Here is a 17634-nt window from a genome sequence, read left to right on the forward strand (position 1 = left end):
TTTGTTTCATCTCAGTAAGTCCTGACATTTCCCTACTACTTATAATAATGTGATTTGGAGCAACATTTTCAGACTTAAGCATCTGGGGTTTAACAGTGTTTCTCATCTGCTTTGCTGAGACTGAACAGTCCACTCCTGAGCCTCTGCTTTGATTATGCATCCCAAAGACAGATACAGAAAGCTTGTTTGAGTTTAACATCCGCCTGCAATTCCTGCATCCAGCATATATGCTGCAATTCTTACTCAGACTGGGACTCTCAACCTGCAAAGCGTGTAAATAGAAATCAATGAGACCATTAGTGGAATGAATCCTTACAGCATCAGCCCTTCTATAACCACAAAGTCTATCCGGATGGATGCCCGTAAAAGACTTGAGAAGGTTTGCCTCAGACAATGGCCTTTGTTCCAGCCTCTAGCTGTGACTTGGGAGAATAAAATGAAGATAACTGCAGCTGGCTGCTGTTTACATTAATGCAGCATTAGTGCCCTGAGTAACAAGGTAGGACACAGTATGCAGGGGGTGGAAAGATTCAGCACAAATAACTATTGAGTTATATGTTTTGTGGATTTATAAACTGTGCTAAGCTTTAGATGCATTATTATATAGGTTGATGATTCAGTAATCCTGCATTATAAATCAAGATCACATTTTTAGCTTTGATATTAAGGAGAAAAAAATAAATAATATAATAATAATAATATATATAAAAGCCTCTGCTGCTCTTGCCATTACTCTCTATTAGCTTTGCAAACAGATCCGATGTTTTGTAAGGATCAGATCAAGCCTAAATGAACACAGGTTCACAGTTAATATAAACAGAGTGACTTCTTTACACTTCTTTTAAGAAGGGAAAATAAAATAGACTCCTGACCTGAAAAGAACACCAACCTACCTAATGTACAAGAGCAGAAGATCCCAGACATAGAAAATACCCTCTCAGCCTTTAAGGTCTGAAGGGAAGTGTTGCTGTCTATTCTGTTCCTCATGTCTGGCACATTCATTTACTGCTCTCCAGAGTCCCAAATGAGTGAAGAGGTGGATTTTACAGTGTGTCACCAAGTCAGGATGGCAGCAGGATATAAGGAAAATGCAAGGATCTTTCACTTAGCACATTTGTTCTAAGCAACCTCTTGTTTATATGCAAAAGCATGAAGTCCAAGACAGTTTCTTCAGTAGCTTGGACCCAAACTCAGGAAAGCTCTAAAAGTTCAAAGCCAATACACATAATCAGCAGAGGCAATGTCTCACCTGACTGGCATACAGTATGTTCCTAGCCTTGCCTTTTTTATGCCCCATCACTACAGTTCCTGATGAAGAGTCCCTCTCAAGCATCCTTGTAGGCCCCCTTCAGATACTGGAAGGCTGCTCTGAGGTCTCCACGCAGCCTTCTCTTCTCCAGGCTGAACAGCCCCAACTTTCTCAGCCTATCTTCATACGGGAGGTGCTCCATTACTCAAGCACAGAAGTCACACAAAGCCGTATCAAACAAGAGTCTGTAATATTCTCAATGCCACATCAATTTATATATGCTACATACATTAATGGGAAAACAAACTCAGATGAAACCCTCTCACCTAAATTCTAAGTCTATAAGGATTGGATATTATATTCCCCCAAGGATGTGGTTCTGAGCAACTTGATCTGGTTGAATATGTCCCTGCTCATTGCAGCAGGGTTGGACTAGTTGAGCTTTGAAAGACCCTTCAAGCCCAAACTATTCTATGCTTCTATTTCCCTTTAGCTTTTGGGGATCTACTACACCAGTGTGCCAGAAAGAAAATGTCCATAACTCCTGAAGCCAGAGAAACAACTGAAAAACACACACCAGTAGAAAATACTATTTAAATACTGCTCCACATGAACTAACCCCAGCTGAAAAGCTCTGAAAAGGCACATTAAAAGAAATATAACTGCGAGAGTATTAAGTAAACAGCTCTCTTACTGGATATGCTGTAACTGACTGAACCTTTCTTCCCCTTTCCACATTAAAGGAGAGCCCTAAACCCACATTTTGCATATTTTATTAGTTCAAACCTTTTCTAACATGGTTCCCAGGGCAGACCAAGTCTAACGAACTTTAAAATACTAATGTAACACTGCTCTGCAATAACAGTATGAGAAGCTGGTGGAGTGTGAACAACAGGGCTATCAATATATGCCTAATTCCCAGACTCAGAATGCAATTCACCCTACGATTCACAATTTATTGAACCTGAACTCGCACTCCAGCTCCAGTAATCAATGTTCCCCATCTCCCACCTCCGCTTTCAGCAGAGAGAGGACCTGCACGTTGGAAGAAAGAAAAACATTGCCGTCCCTGTTTTAAAAACCATAGTTGAAAGTTTCTTGAAAGGTCAGAAAGCCCAGAATGATCCTGCTAGGAACAGATTAACAGGCAGAGGGTAGGAAAGGTGCTCAGGGGTGGATGGGAAGCACAATCTATCAGACTGATAACACCACTATGTATATGGTACAATTATATCTTATCTTTCCAGCTCCACAACCCAAATAAACCACATGGAAACCTTGGAGCCTGATTCTGTTGTCTTTAAGCACACACCCCTTAGGGTGGCGACCCAGGACACACCACACATCTTTTTACTTCATATAAGACAAAATCTAAACAAATACAATCAGTATTTTTCCTTTTAGGACTCTCACGGAGCCTCTTTGATGTGTTTTCTCTAACAGTTTGCTCTCAGGGGTTTCTCTGAGCTTATAATGGGCTCGTTTTTATGTAACCTCTTTCAAGCTCCCAACACAGCAACTGCTGTAACAGTACACAGCAACACTACACCGAGGAATACCTTATCCAAATGAAACCAAAAGGGAAATTTAGATGAGTACATTCTGCTTAGGTTGGAATTTTGGCTCAGACACAAGAGTTCACACTCCTGCTCTTGTGTAAAAAAAAAGCAGCTCTAATAGAGATACTGAAAATGAAAGTATCTCTTCCACTTCAAAGCTGACAATCTGGCCACTTCTATAGCATGTTTTGCTACTCTGGGAAATTTTACTTATCTAGACCCATTCAGGAAGGGGAAATCCTCAGTGCTACAAGCTGAGCGTGGGTTTGCCATTCACTTGGCCAGACCCAAGACTCCAGCACTATGATTTAGTACCTGTGATATAAAACTAGTAGAATTTCTATAAGGTGCTTGCCAATTTTTCTTTGGTTTAGGAGCAATAATTCACATTTACCTTTTATTTTGATTTATCCCTCTTTAGGAGAGAATCCTCAACCAGATTACCACATTCTTTTCAGTGTTACCAAACAGATACATCAGTGTGCTGCAGGTCTAAAAGTCTCCAGATCCGCTCCTAATAAAATGCCTGAAGTTAAAATAGGCACTGTGTAAAACTCACATAACTGAACAGCTCTAAAATACCCTGTAAACAGCTGCCCTACACCCACACTGCCAGTAGATTCATGAGGTTGTAGAGGTAATTTCCATCTATCGGCTAAGATAGATACTGATGTTTCTGTTACTCTCTGCTGTGCTCCGTCAAGACACTACACATGGAGGAAGCAGGAGCTTAGACAAGGACTGGAAGTACTGCCTTCACGTGGGAAGGTGCCCTGCTAAGAAACTGCTTATTGAACCTGACAGCGAGGGCATAAACAACATCAGAGGGAGTGCTTACACGTGTACTCCCAGTAAAGGGGAGGGCAAGGCGGTGAAAGTCAGAGCTAGTGCGGGACAAATACAAGTTTAAACACTGTTTTCAATCTCCAGGATACTAAAATGTCTTTAAGTGCCCCCAGTGTCTGGGGGAGAGGGAAGGAGGAAGAAAGGAGTAGGGGGAGCAGTAAACTCTATGGAGACATTACTTATGGTTTATATCCCCTTTTGTGGGAAAAATCATCCTAGAAGGAACGCAACAAAGGGGTTTGAAACCAACAGAAAAGTACGTGCTAAAAGGTAGCTTGCTCTTTGTAAAACTTCCTGATGCCTGAAAAAGCACCCTGAGCATGCACTTCAGCAGACAGCTTTGCATATGAAATGCTCTTCGCTTCAGAAACAGCTGTGTATTTTTACCAGAGACAGGGTTATTCCTGTCAATTGTCCTCTGATTACTGATCTGTGAGAAGCAAAAAAGGGGCACAGCTACCACAAAGGCATAACTATTAAAGTTCGTGGGATTTGCAACATTCCCTTTCCTTACCCTAAAACTTTAACCCTTGAGTGGATGCTGCCATATACATTTCCTTTGTTCAGCTGCCTGCTGGGCCACCTGGAAAGTATCAGCACTCGAAGAAGAAAACTGCTATTGTTTATTCGGCATTCCCTCAAAAGCAAACCTTGCTGTCCATTCCCATTCCCCAGAAAGGTATTTTGCTCTATCGGCACCCCTATCAAATTCAAGTGCAGAGACACGTTTAGGGTACGTGCAGCAGCTCAGATAGGCTGGGCTGTTGCAATCCTGTTGCAATCCAGTGCAGAAAACAGAATGTGAGCACTGGCATGCTGCTCCCACGCCCTCCCCTCTCCAGGCTTTACATTAACTCAGTGACACCCTGCTAGGCACAAGGTTTATTTACACAACACGAAGTCCTGAGACCAGCCTTTGTTGGACTACACTGTTGACAAGGCTCGGGAAGCACCACGGACCATAGTAAAGGTGTATTAAGGACTGGAAGGACCACGTATGAATGAGATGTTTTGAAACTCGCCTGATTGAGTTCCCAGCTGCAGCAGAACCCCCTTACAGCCGGAAGCTGTCAGGACAAACTAGCGAAGCTCCTGGCTTTCCCGGGGAGCACTGAATTGTACTGACACGGTGGTTTCCACAAGGACTTGACTCCAGGATATGCTGGTGACACCCTGAAAAGAAGCAAATGCCTCCCTCGCCAGGCATTCAGATTTTTTGCTGGGCTAGATTAGGACGGGCTGTGTTTCCCAACACACTTCACCTCACGGCTGTGTCAGCGCAAGGGAGGGGACAGCGTGGGAGCCGGAAGAGGGCAGGACTGACTGACAGGCTCTTGGCGGCAGGACCGGCCCAAGACACTCGGGGAGCCCACGGCATTGGGAATTGTGCACTCCCTAGTTTTCCTTAGAAATGCTTGCTTTCTGCATAGCACTTTAAAACCTAACCTATGTGTAAAACCGGGCAAGAAAGCTTAGGTGCCAGCGTACTGGGTGGAAGCATCCAAGGGATGTAGCTTCACCTCCCCAGCACGAGCGCTGCCCACTCTGCGGCACTCACCCTCTTCCCCACGGGGTGTGTAATGCAGAACTCCTCCTGTGTTTTATGTGGCCATCTTCTTGTTGAAGTTTTGGACTAATTCCAAGGCTTTTTCTTGGAGATTTGGAGGTCTGGAGATCTGGAGAGGTGCTGGTTGCTGTGCCTCAGCTTCCCCCTTCTGGGAAGCAAACATGACAGGGATATACATTCCCTAGCACACCTGCCATGATATCCTACAAAGCATTTTTGACATTAACAACTCCGAATCATTGTCAGAGCCTCTCACGGCAGAGACTTTAAACGTAAAGAAAACAAAAGAAAACCTCTCCAGAAAAGCAGGCCCAGAACAACTGAGAGATATTTGGTCAAAATGTCAGAGAGTGACCAAAGAGTGAAAATGGCATCAATTTAAGTGCCAGTATATGCTTTACACAGTCCTGGGTCAGCTTCAAAATGCATTATAAGGCTGATGAACCAATAAAAATGTCAGTGGTTGATCTCCTAAAAGCAAATGGGGCCAGTAACAAATATTTTATACCAATAAGTTAATCCTAGGTCTTCTTCCAGAAAATTTCATTCCTTTTCTGTACCTTTTTCCTTAATGCATTTTTAAAATTAAAAATAGTTCTTTGTATACCACTTGTACAGCATTTATTCCCCACAGACCTGCATGATTTACTAGAACAACAGTCCCATTATGCCCATTTTACAGGCTGTGAAACTAAGCCACAAAGATAAAGAAAGTGATTAAAGGTCATGCAGCAGAGAGGCAAAACCAGGGAAGACTACAAGGGGCCTACAAGGAATCTGGAGAGGGCCTTTCCATAAGGACATGTGGTGACAAGAGAAGGCGAGATGGCTTTGACCTGACATAGGGAAGATCTGGATTAGACATTAGGCAGAAGCTCTTCCCTGTGAGGGTGCTGAGGCGCTGGCACAGGGTGCCCAGAGAAGCTGTGGCTGCCCCATCCCTGGCAGTGTTCAAGGCCAGGTTGGACACAGGGGCTTGGAGCAAGCTGCTCTAGTGGAAGGTGTCCCTGCCCGTGGCAGGGGTTGGAACTGGATGAGCTTTAAGGTCCCTTCCAACCCAAACCATTCTAGGATTCTGTAAAACTGCACTTCTATTCCATTTCAGTTTATTCTGTTCTCCTGTATTTTTCTACTGGTACACAGAAAATAAGATGACTTCTCATTAAACTCATGAGGTTATATTAAAAGGGTGAACAAATTTTTGCTTCATTTTGTAAATTCTCTTGGTTTTCTTGAAGGGATAAATATTTCCCACCATTACTGCTACAGGGTTAGGTAAATACTTCACACACAGTACGTAAATGTGAAATACACCCCTGTTCTTATTAATATTTATGTAATAACCTAGGGCTGGAATTGGCTATCATTGGCTTGACCTCAGATCTTTGACATAAATGCCTATTTGAAGCACCTGGCAATAGGCTGGAAGCCTCCACACCCAGAACTGCTCTGTCTGGGCTTGCAGTTTTGCCAGCCACACACCTTTTCCTATCCTGACTGTAAGGAACGCAGCAACTGGAAAACATCAGCACAAAACATGCTTAGAGAGAACAAGGCAACGTTGTACCATTAGCTCTTACAACACACGTGCTTAACCTCTCTCACATGACTTACCTGAGTCCACAGTCCATGCTCAGCTGAATAGAAGCCTCTGCAAACATGTGCATGCTGCAGCTGGTGCCCAGACCCCTAAATACCACATAGCCATTTTTGGAATGTCTTTCTAGTTGTGATCTCTAAAAACAACCAAAAAAACTAAAGCAAAATTCAGACTAACCCTGAATTTCAATTAGCAGCCATTGAGGCCTCAGGCCTTTGCTTTATTATTGCCCTTTTATCCAAAAAATGTCCTTTGATCTTATGAACTTTTTTCTAATGTATTCAAATGTTATGGCTTTTTTTATCTGTTTCATATGTCCTCAGCAGACTGTGTAAACAGCCCTGTGAGCTGACCAACACATCTGCCAATCCAGCACACATGTGAGCAGTGTTCCCACTGTGGAAACCCAGGATTTCACGTAGGGATCAATACTGAATTCCACACTAAATTTTTCACCTCTGCTTCCTTCTGAAACAAGGGCACACATAGACACTGCAGTGTTGGCAACTGCACACTATTCTTAACACAGGAAAGAGAAAAGAACAGCGATTTTGAGGGGTGTGAGTATCCTGGTGGTTCTCCTGTAGAAGTCCTAAGGGGCTGCTGTGGACAAGACCAGGACATTCCCACCCTGTGAGGGGACAGGTCTGCCCTGAGCAGCGGGGAGCAGCCACACAGTTGCTGTGTGATACATCAGCTGCAATCAGAGATCAGGTTTATTATGAATCAGATGGGATTAAGAGTAGCTGTTTAGTAGCATCTTCTCCCAAACTCAAGTCTGTAACTCTGCTTGTGCTTTCAGGTATTGTCCCACCCAGGCTGTGCCCTTTCCTCCCTGCAATGCCTTCCTTGCCTATTTGGCAACCCCAAGTGCTCCCACACCATGACTCCAACACAAATGACTATCATCCAGAGTGAATGCTTCCATTTGAATTCCATGAGCAGGCATTCTGTAAACTTCCCTACAGGCTCCACCACTATAATCCCTGGGAAGGAGCAACCTGCAGGACCTACTTTCACTGGGGAATGCTTTCTCTGCTTATTGCTGCTCCTGTCAGAAACATTACTCTAATTCAGACAGGGGTCCTTACATCTGTCAGCCACCAGGCACTGGTGACATTCATAACAGAAACTCAGTGTCCAGGTCCAAGCCTGAGCTCACAGCACAGAGAAGGAAAGCACAATTCCTCACTGGAAACCTCTAAGCTCTATAATGCTTTACACCAGGCATTTTTGGTCTCACACAGACTTGCTTCCTTTCCTTCTCCTGTTGCAAACACTGATTTAGCCCAGGTTGCCAGGAGCCTACTGTTCCAACAGCTGCTAAGATAGAGTGAGGTGTTAACTTTGACAGGATGCCATACTGTTTATTAATTAAAAATCTAAGCATTTTGTATCCATTCTGAGACCCTCACCATAACTGAGCTATTCACCAAGGGCTCTGAAGGGTTAAATCCAGTTACTTTGAGCCTTTCAGTCACAATTGGCAACCGTAAATCAATGCATTTTGTTGCCACTACTGACTTTAATATGTGTTTATTGGACCATCAAAATGCCAGAAAGCAAATTTCAGTTCTCCAGTGAAACCACAGCCCAGCAATATCAGAACAAATGCAGGCCTCCAGTGGGATCCTCATTCCCAAACACAGTAAATATCCTTTCAGAGGTGTTCATCTGCCTCCCCACCACTCAGCATTAGCAGCTTCTATTTGTGGGGGTAATGCTCTCATGCTGCCAGCTCGCAACACTGAGCGCAGCCGTCTGCTGCCCATATGCCACCCGTCCTCCAGTGCCTCCTTGACCGCTTACCTGCACTCCTGGGGCTCCCGCTGCAGATCAGCTGCTATTCTGTCAGCCTGCTTTGTGTGTAGAGGATTTTTCTGACTGTAAGCTCCACAGGATGGGAATTTTGTCCAATTCTCTGTTTCTCAGAGCACCAGTTATGCTATGGAACAGAAATGATTAACACAGAGACATTAATGGTGTGACATTTTGATCTGTAACATCCTAAAAAGCATGGGGAGCAAGCCTGCAGAGTTCCTTATCTCTAAGACACTGCAGTTAGCTTCTATTTGGTCAGGGTTTTGATCAAAAATGGTAAAATACATACAGTTTGAATAAAAAAATATATAGTTTATTACTTGTTTGAAAATGTATTTCTGGGCGTTTTCAGTGACCACTGAAATCCTTTATAAAGCTACCTGGGAATGGGAAAAGTAATAGTGAGAAAACTGGATAAAGAGATGACCATATCAAATCTTTCATTCACGTGTTGCTGCACATAAACACGCAGGGGTTGAATTGCTCAAGGAACATTCTTAAGAAAATGGAAAAGGTTTTTAATGGTTCCTCCCTTAGTTCTGCAGTGTTTCTCTGCGTTTACAGCCAAGTGTTACTGTCCTGCCCCAGAGGTAACCCAACAGGTCTTGCAAAGGCTCCTAACTTGGCCCCACCTCCGTCATTCCCAATCTTGTCTTTCTAACCTACTCATTTTCCTCCATTCCACAAACTATTAGTTTCAAAGAAATTCAGAGATTAATTAAAATGATTGGTGGGATGAGTAGGTGAGGGGGACAGGCTAAAGGGCTTGACAAGAAGAAAGATGAAAAGGACTAAAGGCGGACAGCTTGGTTATGTGATGAGTAATTGAGGGTGGAGGAGATGGACATGATATTCATTACAAGTGCCTATAGTTCTGAGAAGCACTTTTCATGTGCAAACTGCAGACTAGCTCAAGACCAGCTTTCAGATCTGCTTCCAGGGTCCTTCTCTTCAAGCTGTTAGTCCCACTCTTCCCCCAGCCTAAGCATTCCCACCCCTCCCTTGTACCCTCAAATATATAAATATTATATATATTTAATTTCGGCTCAGCTTTCAGCCAGATTCAGTTCCTGGATCTCTACTTGGCCACATGCACCCTACTGGGAGCAAAGAGCAAAAGGAGAGGCCATGGAAGCTGGGGGTGGATGAGGTGGCACCTCTTTGCCACACCTCTGCTGTGCTGCAGACTCCAGTGGACTTGGAGTGACTGTGAAAACACACCTTGAGGAGCCAGGGAGGAATTGGGAGCAGGAGCACCCAGGAATCATCTGTCTTCCTTTTAGCCTAAGGAAACTCTGTTCCTTGTGCCCTCTCACTCCAGCTTCTTTTTCTGTGCTCTGACGTAGTAAATAAAAGAGAAACACTTGCTGCTTCTGACCCTTCAAACTCGTCCTCCTCAGTTGGGGAAATCTGCTCTATAGTAATTGCTTAAGCAAGTGAAAAACAGTGTGAGAAGACCCAATAATTCCCACTCTTGCTCAGTTCATGCAGAGGTGAAACAGGATGTCACATTTGAATGCAGTAAGTGAGTCTAAAAATACCCTATATCATAAAAATGATTGCCTATATAAGAAGAATATTGTGGAAACATCTCTGCTGAGGGGAAAAAGCAAGATGGTGGAATATAGTTAAGTTTAAAAAGGAAGAAAACTGTATGAAAATAAGTATTTTCTTTCCATGAGCACCTTTTCCAATATAGAAGAATAGAATCTGTCATTTATCCTTTTCTCTTTCTTTTTCAAATGGTCTAGAAATAAGCCAAAAGCATTTGTGCTACAGGAGGGGAAGAAAACAACAAACCCATTTATTCCTGGCCACCAAACATCATTTAGATGGATGTGGTATGTATAAGAAATTTTAATTTGTCCCTGAAAAGCCATTTAATTATTCAGATGATCTGATTGCTTCACTCAAGGCTTGTATTGATTGATTGGAGAACTTTATAAATCAAAATCTGCATTACTGCTGCTCCATGCATCTGCTTCTCACAGCAACAGAGATATAGTTCATTTCAATCCCTACCCACAAGTTAGGTTAGTGAGATATGTAAACGGCTATGGTTTATAAATGGGTTTGTAATTCTTCCTTCGTACTACTAAAGGAATATTCACTTAAGGACATCAGGAAAGGAGGGGGAAAAGCCCTAAAGTAAGAGGTGTTTAATAAATCAGGGCATAGTCACCAAAATTCCCAGCTCCTTGGCTAATGGCCAGGAAGGATCACTGTTCATGGGCAGCACTCAGTGAGTCTCAGGGTCAGAACTTGGGGCACTTGGCTGAAATCTAAGCTGAGACCTCCCTAAGCACCCGCTCACCAGTCTCGTCCCGAATTAGGCAGAAAATCCCCTCGGAGCAGCAAAGAGCATTTGGCTTTGATTTCAGAGCTCTCGCCTGTTATGCACAACCTTTCTGACCAGCTCGACTGTCTGTTGCCAGCCTCGACCAAATAACCTCTAAGTGAGTAGCAATTAACATAATGAGTGGACTGATGGGTGTCCCCCATAGCTACAGGCCTCGGTAGCAACACGTCTCTGGCAAACTGGAATGTCTGGTCCTGAAACTCCACCTCTGCAAAAGGAAGGAAGTCGAAAACTAAAATGGGTGGAGGGTAAGAAAAAATAAGGGAGAAGAAATTAAATGACTTTAAATGAATCCCTCCAGCTTGATCCAACACTCACTGAAGCTAATGAAAAACCTGCATTGATAGAATGGGGCTGAACTGGACAGACTACAGAGGCAGAGCTTTTCTGCTTATACAAATAAGTATTAGAGTGATTAAAGCTACACTGACCATATTCCTTGTAGTCTGAACTTGGCTTTCTAGGACAAAGGAGACATGCAGAGAAGCCCCCAAAAAGATAAACCAAACCAATGAAATTCTAACACATTAAATGTGGCAATTAATCAGAACAAAATTAGTATTGCCAATAGAAAAAAGTGACTGAAGCAAAGTATTTGCATGGCTTCCCATGTAACAGAAACCAGAAAAAAACCCCAAACAAAACCTTTTTAGCTTAATTCTAAAATAATTCTTATTTCATAAGAAACCTGATCCACACAGCAAACTACTCAAAATCCACTCCTTACATTTCTCCTTTGCACAGACAAGCCCTCTATAAAGACCAGAAATGCACAGAGCCACAACACAGATCCTTTATGGACTATCTCGGGGGGGAGCTTGAACACAGCAAGGCCAGCCACGTCAGGTCAGACCAGATCCCCTATCTCAGCCAGGAGCCAAGAGCAGATACCTGGAGAGGCAAACAAAACCAGGGCACCACACAGCAGGTTTGCCTCAGGATGCTCTCCCAGGCACAAGCTTTGGGATTTCCAGAGCCAACAGGCTGTATTTGACAGCCCTCAAGTGATTTCTGTGCTGTGAATTCATCTAATCACTTTAGAGTCCCTCAGTCCACACAGCGCTCTTGCCAAGGAGTTCCACAGCTGAGCTGCATTTCTATGAAGACATTTCTCTGGTTTATTCTGAACCTGCCAGCTTCATTTGATGCCCCTTGGCTCTTGTGCCATAAAGTCAGTCACCAGCCTCTATTTATCTTTATGTAAAGCTTAAAAAGGAGTTAAACAACTGCTTCTAGCGTTCACCGCACTAATGAATTTCAGAGATTCTTATGCATATGCAACAACTCACTGCTCTCTGGCTAAACTATTGGCAGCTGATGCTCCAACAGCAGATTGAGTCTCAGTTACCTGCAAGACAGGCAGATGCTGCCTACATGAAGGCTGTGTGTATATCATACTCCCTTCCTGGCCACGGGCTGTTAACACAAACATAGCGAAGCGCAGGTATTATCTGCACAGTCCCAGTTCTCACACAAAGTAACACCAGGGCCCACCGTGTGGTCAAATGAAGCGAGGTGGGAACACCCAGGGAAAACACAGAGCCAAATCAATGTACAATTTCAAACAGGGGAGCCAGACCTTCAGTTCTGTGTCCCAGCTGCCCTTGTTTCTGTTTGCTTCATTTGTTGCTTCCTACACTGTAACTGGTAATTATGTCATTATGTCTAGGAAAAAATAGCACCACAGAATTTGAAAGTGTATTTTCAAACCTAGACATAAGTTTGTCAGCTTCACCTATCATAATGAGTGATTAAACCTGATAGACCAAGTTCTTCACTGGTCTATCCGACAACAGGTAACAACAGCTTTGCGTTGCAAGCCTAAGGAGCACTTGTTACACTGTTAGCAACAGTAAACCCCTTCAGTCCCTGTCCTACCCAGCGTTGCCATCTCCGGTCCTTAAACAGCTGCTGAACTTTATTCCAGAGGCCTGTCAGCATTCACAACTTCACACCTCCCAGAGAGAAGGGTGTGGAGGGGAAGGTGAGGAGGGGAAAGGTAAGAGAAATGAACCCAGGCACCGGGGCATATGCTTTATGAGGGATGCGCACACCACGTTCAGCATGGAGCAGTCACAGCAAACCAGAGATCACCCATCTGTTACTCCCAGGTGAACATGCCAGCACAGACTTTCCTCCACGACCAGAATGCTTCACCTCCAGCCTTTATTCTCCCTCCCGACTAACCTGTGCATCCACAGTAATACTAGGGCACTCTGTCTAAAATTAGGCCGTGCTGTCCCCTCCCCTTGGAGAACGACTTTAGAGAAGCCCATCTGGAGCCGAGATTTTTCCTGTAGGCTTTACAACCCCTCTCCTCCTCTGCCGTCCTGGTGCTGTTTTGAGGCCAGGAACCGGCCTCCCACCACTAGCCGTGCCCACGCCGACAACCCACAGCGACCAGGCGGTATTGGACGGAGGAAGGGAGGCCCACACAGCCCCACAGCGCTGCTGACCGCCCCCCGCACCTCACAGCCGGCAGCGTTGGCGGCGCCCCGGGAGCCGGGAGGCCCTTCCCGCACGGCGGGGCTCCGCCAAGGGTGAAGGCGGGCGAGGCCTCCGCGGCCGCCAGCCCCGGGCGCGCCCGGCCGGCGGGAGGACAAGGAGGGGACGGGGGATGGCGGGAGGCGCTGAGGCCCCTCAGCGGGGCGGGCGCGTAGGCGGGGGCCGCCCCGCGGCGGTTGGTGCCCGCCCCGGCCCCGAGCACCGCCCCCAGCACTGCCTGGAAGCCGCACGGGCGGCGAGGAGGGGAAATCACGTGAGGCCTCCCCCGAAGCACCACCTGAAGGGCCGTACCACCACCGCCGGCGGAGGGGTGTGAGGGGGAACAACAGGCCGGACCCCGCCGGCGCACAGCCCTCCGCGGGGACCGACCGGCGGGCAAACAGACGAGAAACCGGGAGGGAGGCGGCTGCTCGAGGGTGATGGTTTATGGGATGGGGCCGAGCGGCGGGAAGGGGGCAGCGGCTTCTCCGCACACCCCCCCCCCGCCGGGCGGTTGGTACGTGCCCGTTAAGGAGGTGCCGGCGGCGGCCAACCCGGTCTGCGCTCTGTACGCGGTAACCAGCTATTCAAAAACAAGACGTCAGCCCACAATGCCCCGAGCCGCCGCCAGCATTACCTCATCCCACAAGGCCCCGCGCCGGCGCTGAGAAGCTTCTAGGGGCGGGGTGGCCATGGCGACCGGCTGATCCGCACCGGGCCGGGCCAGCGGCCCGCCTCCCCCGGGAGAGGCGGCGGCAGCCAATGGGGAGCCCGCGGGGTGACATCATGGGCTATTTTTAGCGGGCTCCCGGTCGCTGATAAGTGAAGGGCTCCACGCCGGGAGCGGGCTCAGAGCGCGGGGCGGGCAGGCGGTAGCGCGACTGTGGCCGTTGAGTGCAGGCGAGCGGAGCGCGGCGGCACAGCGGAGCCGGGAGAGCGCGCAGGGAAGCGGACAAAGTTCTCGCGGCAACTTGTGGCGGCGGAGCAGCTCCGCAGCAGCGGCAGCAGGAGTGGGACCGGGCGCCGCGCCGGAGCCCCGCGCCGCTCAGCCAGACCAGGCGGACTCTCAGCGCGGCGGCCGCAGGCACCGCGGGCCCGGCCCGCGCCGGGAGAACCCTCCGCGCCCCAGCCAGAAGTAAGGCTCCGTCTTCCCCGTTCCCGCTCCCTGCGCGGCCGGGAGGGTTTGGGGTGGCGGAGCGGGGCGCAAGCGGCGGCCGGGCGGCTTCTCGGCGCTGCCGCAGCTCCCGGCGCCACTCCGCGGACTCTGTTCTATGAGTGCAAAGATGGAGCCTACTTTCTACGAGGATGCCCTGAACGCCAGCTTCGTGCCGCCGGAGAGCGGCGGGTATGGATATAATAACGCCAAAGTGCTGAAGCAGAACATGACGCTGAACCTGTCCGACCCATCCAGCAACCTGAAGCCGCACCTGAGAAACAAGAACGCCGACATCCTCACCTCCCCGGACGTGGGACTCTTGAAACTAGCCTCGCCTGAACTGGAGCGGCTCATTATCCAGTCTAGCAATGGGTTAATCACCACCACGCCGACCCCGACGCAGTTCCTCTGCCCCAAAAATGTCACCGACGAGCAAGAAGGGTTCGCGGAAGGCTTCGTGAGAGCGCTGGCGGAACTGCACAACCAGAACACTATGCCCAGCGTGACCTCCGCTGCTCAACCTGTGAACAGCGGCATGGCACCTGTGTCCTCCATGGCCGGCAACGGTAGTTTCAACGCGAATTTGCACAGCGAGCCCCCGGTGTACGCCAATCTCAGCAACTTCAACCCCAACACACTCAACTCCGCACCTAACTACAATGCGAACAACATGGGCTACGCACCCCAGCATCACATAAACCCCCAGATGCCGGTGCAGCATCCCAGGCTGCAGGCTTTGAAAGAAGAGCCTCAGACTGTACCTGAAATGCCAGGGGAAACTCCTCCCCTGTCCCCTATTGACATGGAGTCACAGGAGAGAATCAAAGCCGAGAGAAAACGCATGAGAAACAGAATCGCAGCATCCAAATGCCGGAAAAGGAAGTTGGAAAGGATTGCCAGGTTGGAAGAAAAAGTGAAAACTTTGAAAGCCCAGAACTCAGAGCTGGCATCCACTGCCAACATGCTCAGAGAACAGGTTGCACAGCTTAAGCAGAAGGTCATGAACCATGTCAACAGCGGGTGCCAGCTAATGCTAACACAGCAGTTGCAGACGTTTTGAAGAGACTGTCTTAAATGAGAACTGTGAGATTGTGGTATAACTAAAACAAAAAACAAACCCCACCAAAAGTGGCAGATGCGTAAAGCTGATGGCAAAAGCTGAAAGGCTGAGTCCTGCCTGTGCTCTGCAAAGCGCATGTGTGGAAAGACTGGTGAGCCTTCAGCTCGAGCGAGCGGCCAGCACCATGCCGAGAAGTGCTGTTCCTGCCCCGGTGAGATGTCAGATCTTCGTTTAACATTGACCAAGACCTGCATGGACCTAACATTCGATGATCATTCAGTATTAAAGGTTAAACTGCAATAGAAATTGTAGATTGCTTTATGTAGTATTCCTTAAGAAACAAAACAAAACCAAGTGGGAGGGAGGTTTGTGGGAGGCTGATAAACAACCCCAGAACTATTCTGCCTGCCTTGAGTCAATTGTGTATGTACAGATCCTTTTTTATTTTATTTTATGAAAGTTGATTAATGTCAATAAACTACTTCATGACTTTGTAAGTTATTTTTATGTTGTTTATTTGGGCACTGCCCAGTATTGTTTGTAAATAAGAGGCTTTTTTTTAGCACTCTGAGTTTACCATTTGTAATAAAGTATAATTTTTTAATGTTTCTGTTTCTGGAAAAAATATCTAGAAGGTTCTATTATATTTAAGAAAAAAATAAAAGAATTAAAATGCATTTCCCCCCTCACACTTTTTGTTTTGCTAGTACCTGAGTTGGGAAAATGCCCTTTGTGCTCAACTCTGAGGGTAGGGATTCTGTTCAACTTGCTCTTGGAGAGTGGGTGAGGAGGAGAGGGAGTAGTTGAATCCTCATTGCTAAAGTAAATCAACTTTTTGGGTCATCCTGAAGTAGCTCTTAGTTTAACCTGACCAGTTTGCCTGCTGTATTCTGCTGGCCCAATTTAGATGCTTGTAGCGGGGTAGAAAGCCAGTGTATGAAGTTGCTCCATAACTGGGGCAACTGGCTACTTGATCTGACATGTTTTTCTTTATTAATGCCCTCAAGAAGATCAGGCAAGTGGTTGTCTTAAACCCCAAAACAAAACATGTTTTAGGCTTCAAAAACAGCAATGTTCACCTTTATTCCTGTGTTCCTTCCTATGTAGGAGGTGATCCTTGTTTGTGAGTATTTATAACAAAGCTGCTGTCAACAGTAAGATAATTTTCTAACCCTTCTCCCCTCTTTAAATCCTTTTGGGTGTCACAGTTCTAAGCTTTTTAGAAATAGGAAAACAGCCTAGTGGGAAATAAAAGCAGCTTGCTGAGAAACAGCAACTCCTATTGCTTGTTTTCAGCAACTTGATGAAAAGACCAACTTCTCTGGTGCTTCCCATGTACTTTTAATAAAATAACTTAGGGTTTAGTACAATGACAATATAAATACGTATCTTAGAAACATGCTACTTAACTCGGGGGGGGGGGACACAATTATTATACCAGGATTTTCAACACTGTGCCCAGTTCATGTAGTTTAATAAGCATGTATTTGCAGGGAGACCAGATGTTTTCCTGCTTGCTGCTTAGAGCCAAACAGCCAAGAGGAAATAGATGCTATCAAAAGACAGCCAGAAATATTAGAAATTCATCATTAGTGAATGGTAGCTTTTTAGAGCAGTGTTAAAAGTGTCTTTTCTCATTAAAATAGGAATAAGCAATAGTCTTATTAAAGCTCACTTCACAAGATAACGATTGGATACATATACACCTTTACTGTTATCAAAATGATACCCTGAAACTTGCAACTACTGTGGGTCAGTTCCTTACAGGAAGCATAGAAGTATCATTCCTCCAACTTTTTTTCTGCCCATATTATATGGATTTTATCATGAGGGGTTGTTTTAGTGTTTTAAATGGGGTTATATGGTGATCTCCCTTCACACGAAAATCCAAGTGTCAAGGTAGGCACTGTTTAGGTGGTGTTTGCTGCTGTCA

The 17634-nt window shown here is 46.3% G+C and overlaps 1 protein-coding gene across 1 annotated transcript; it reads left to right on the top strand.

Annotated features, from left to right (window-relative positions):
• Nucleotides 1-13966: 13966 nt before the first annotated feature.
• On the top strand, nucleotides 13967-16305 carry JUN (Jun proto-oncogene, AP-1 transcription factor subunit). Its single transcript, XM_080623623.1, has one exon. The coding sequence runs from the start codon at nucleotides 14757-14759 to the stop codon at nucleotides 15699-15701; it is 945 nt and encodes a 314-aa protein (XP_080479749.1). The 5' UTR covers nucleotides 13967-14756; the 3' UTR covers nucleotides 15702-16305.
• Nucleotides 16306-17634: the final 1329 nt, after the last annotated feature.

The sequence above is a fragment of the Psittacula echo genome, assembly GCF_963264785.1.
Source record: "Psittacula echo genome assembly, chromosome: 7".
NCBI classification, from domain to species: domain Eukaryota; kingdom Metazoa; phylum Chordata; class Aves; order Psittaciformes; family Psittacidae; genus Psittacula; species Psittacula echo.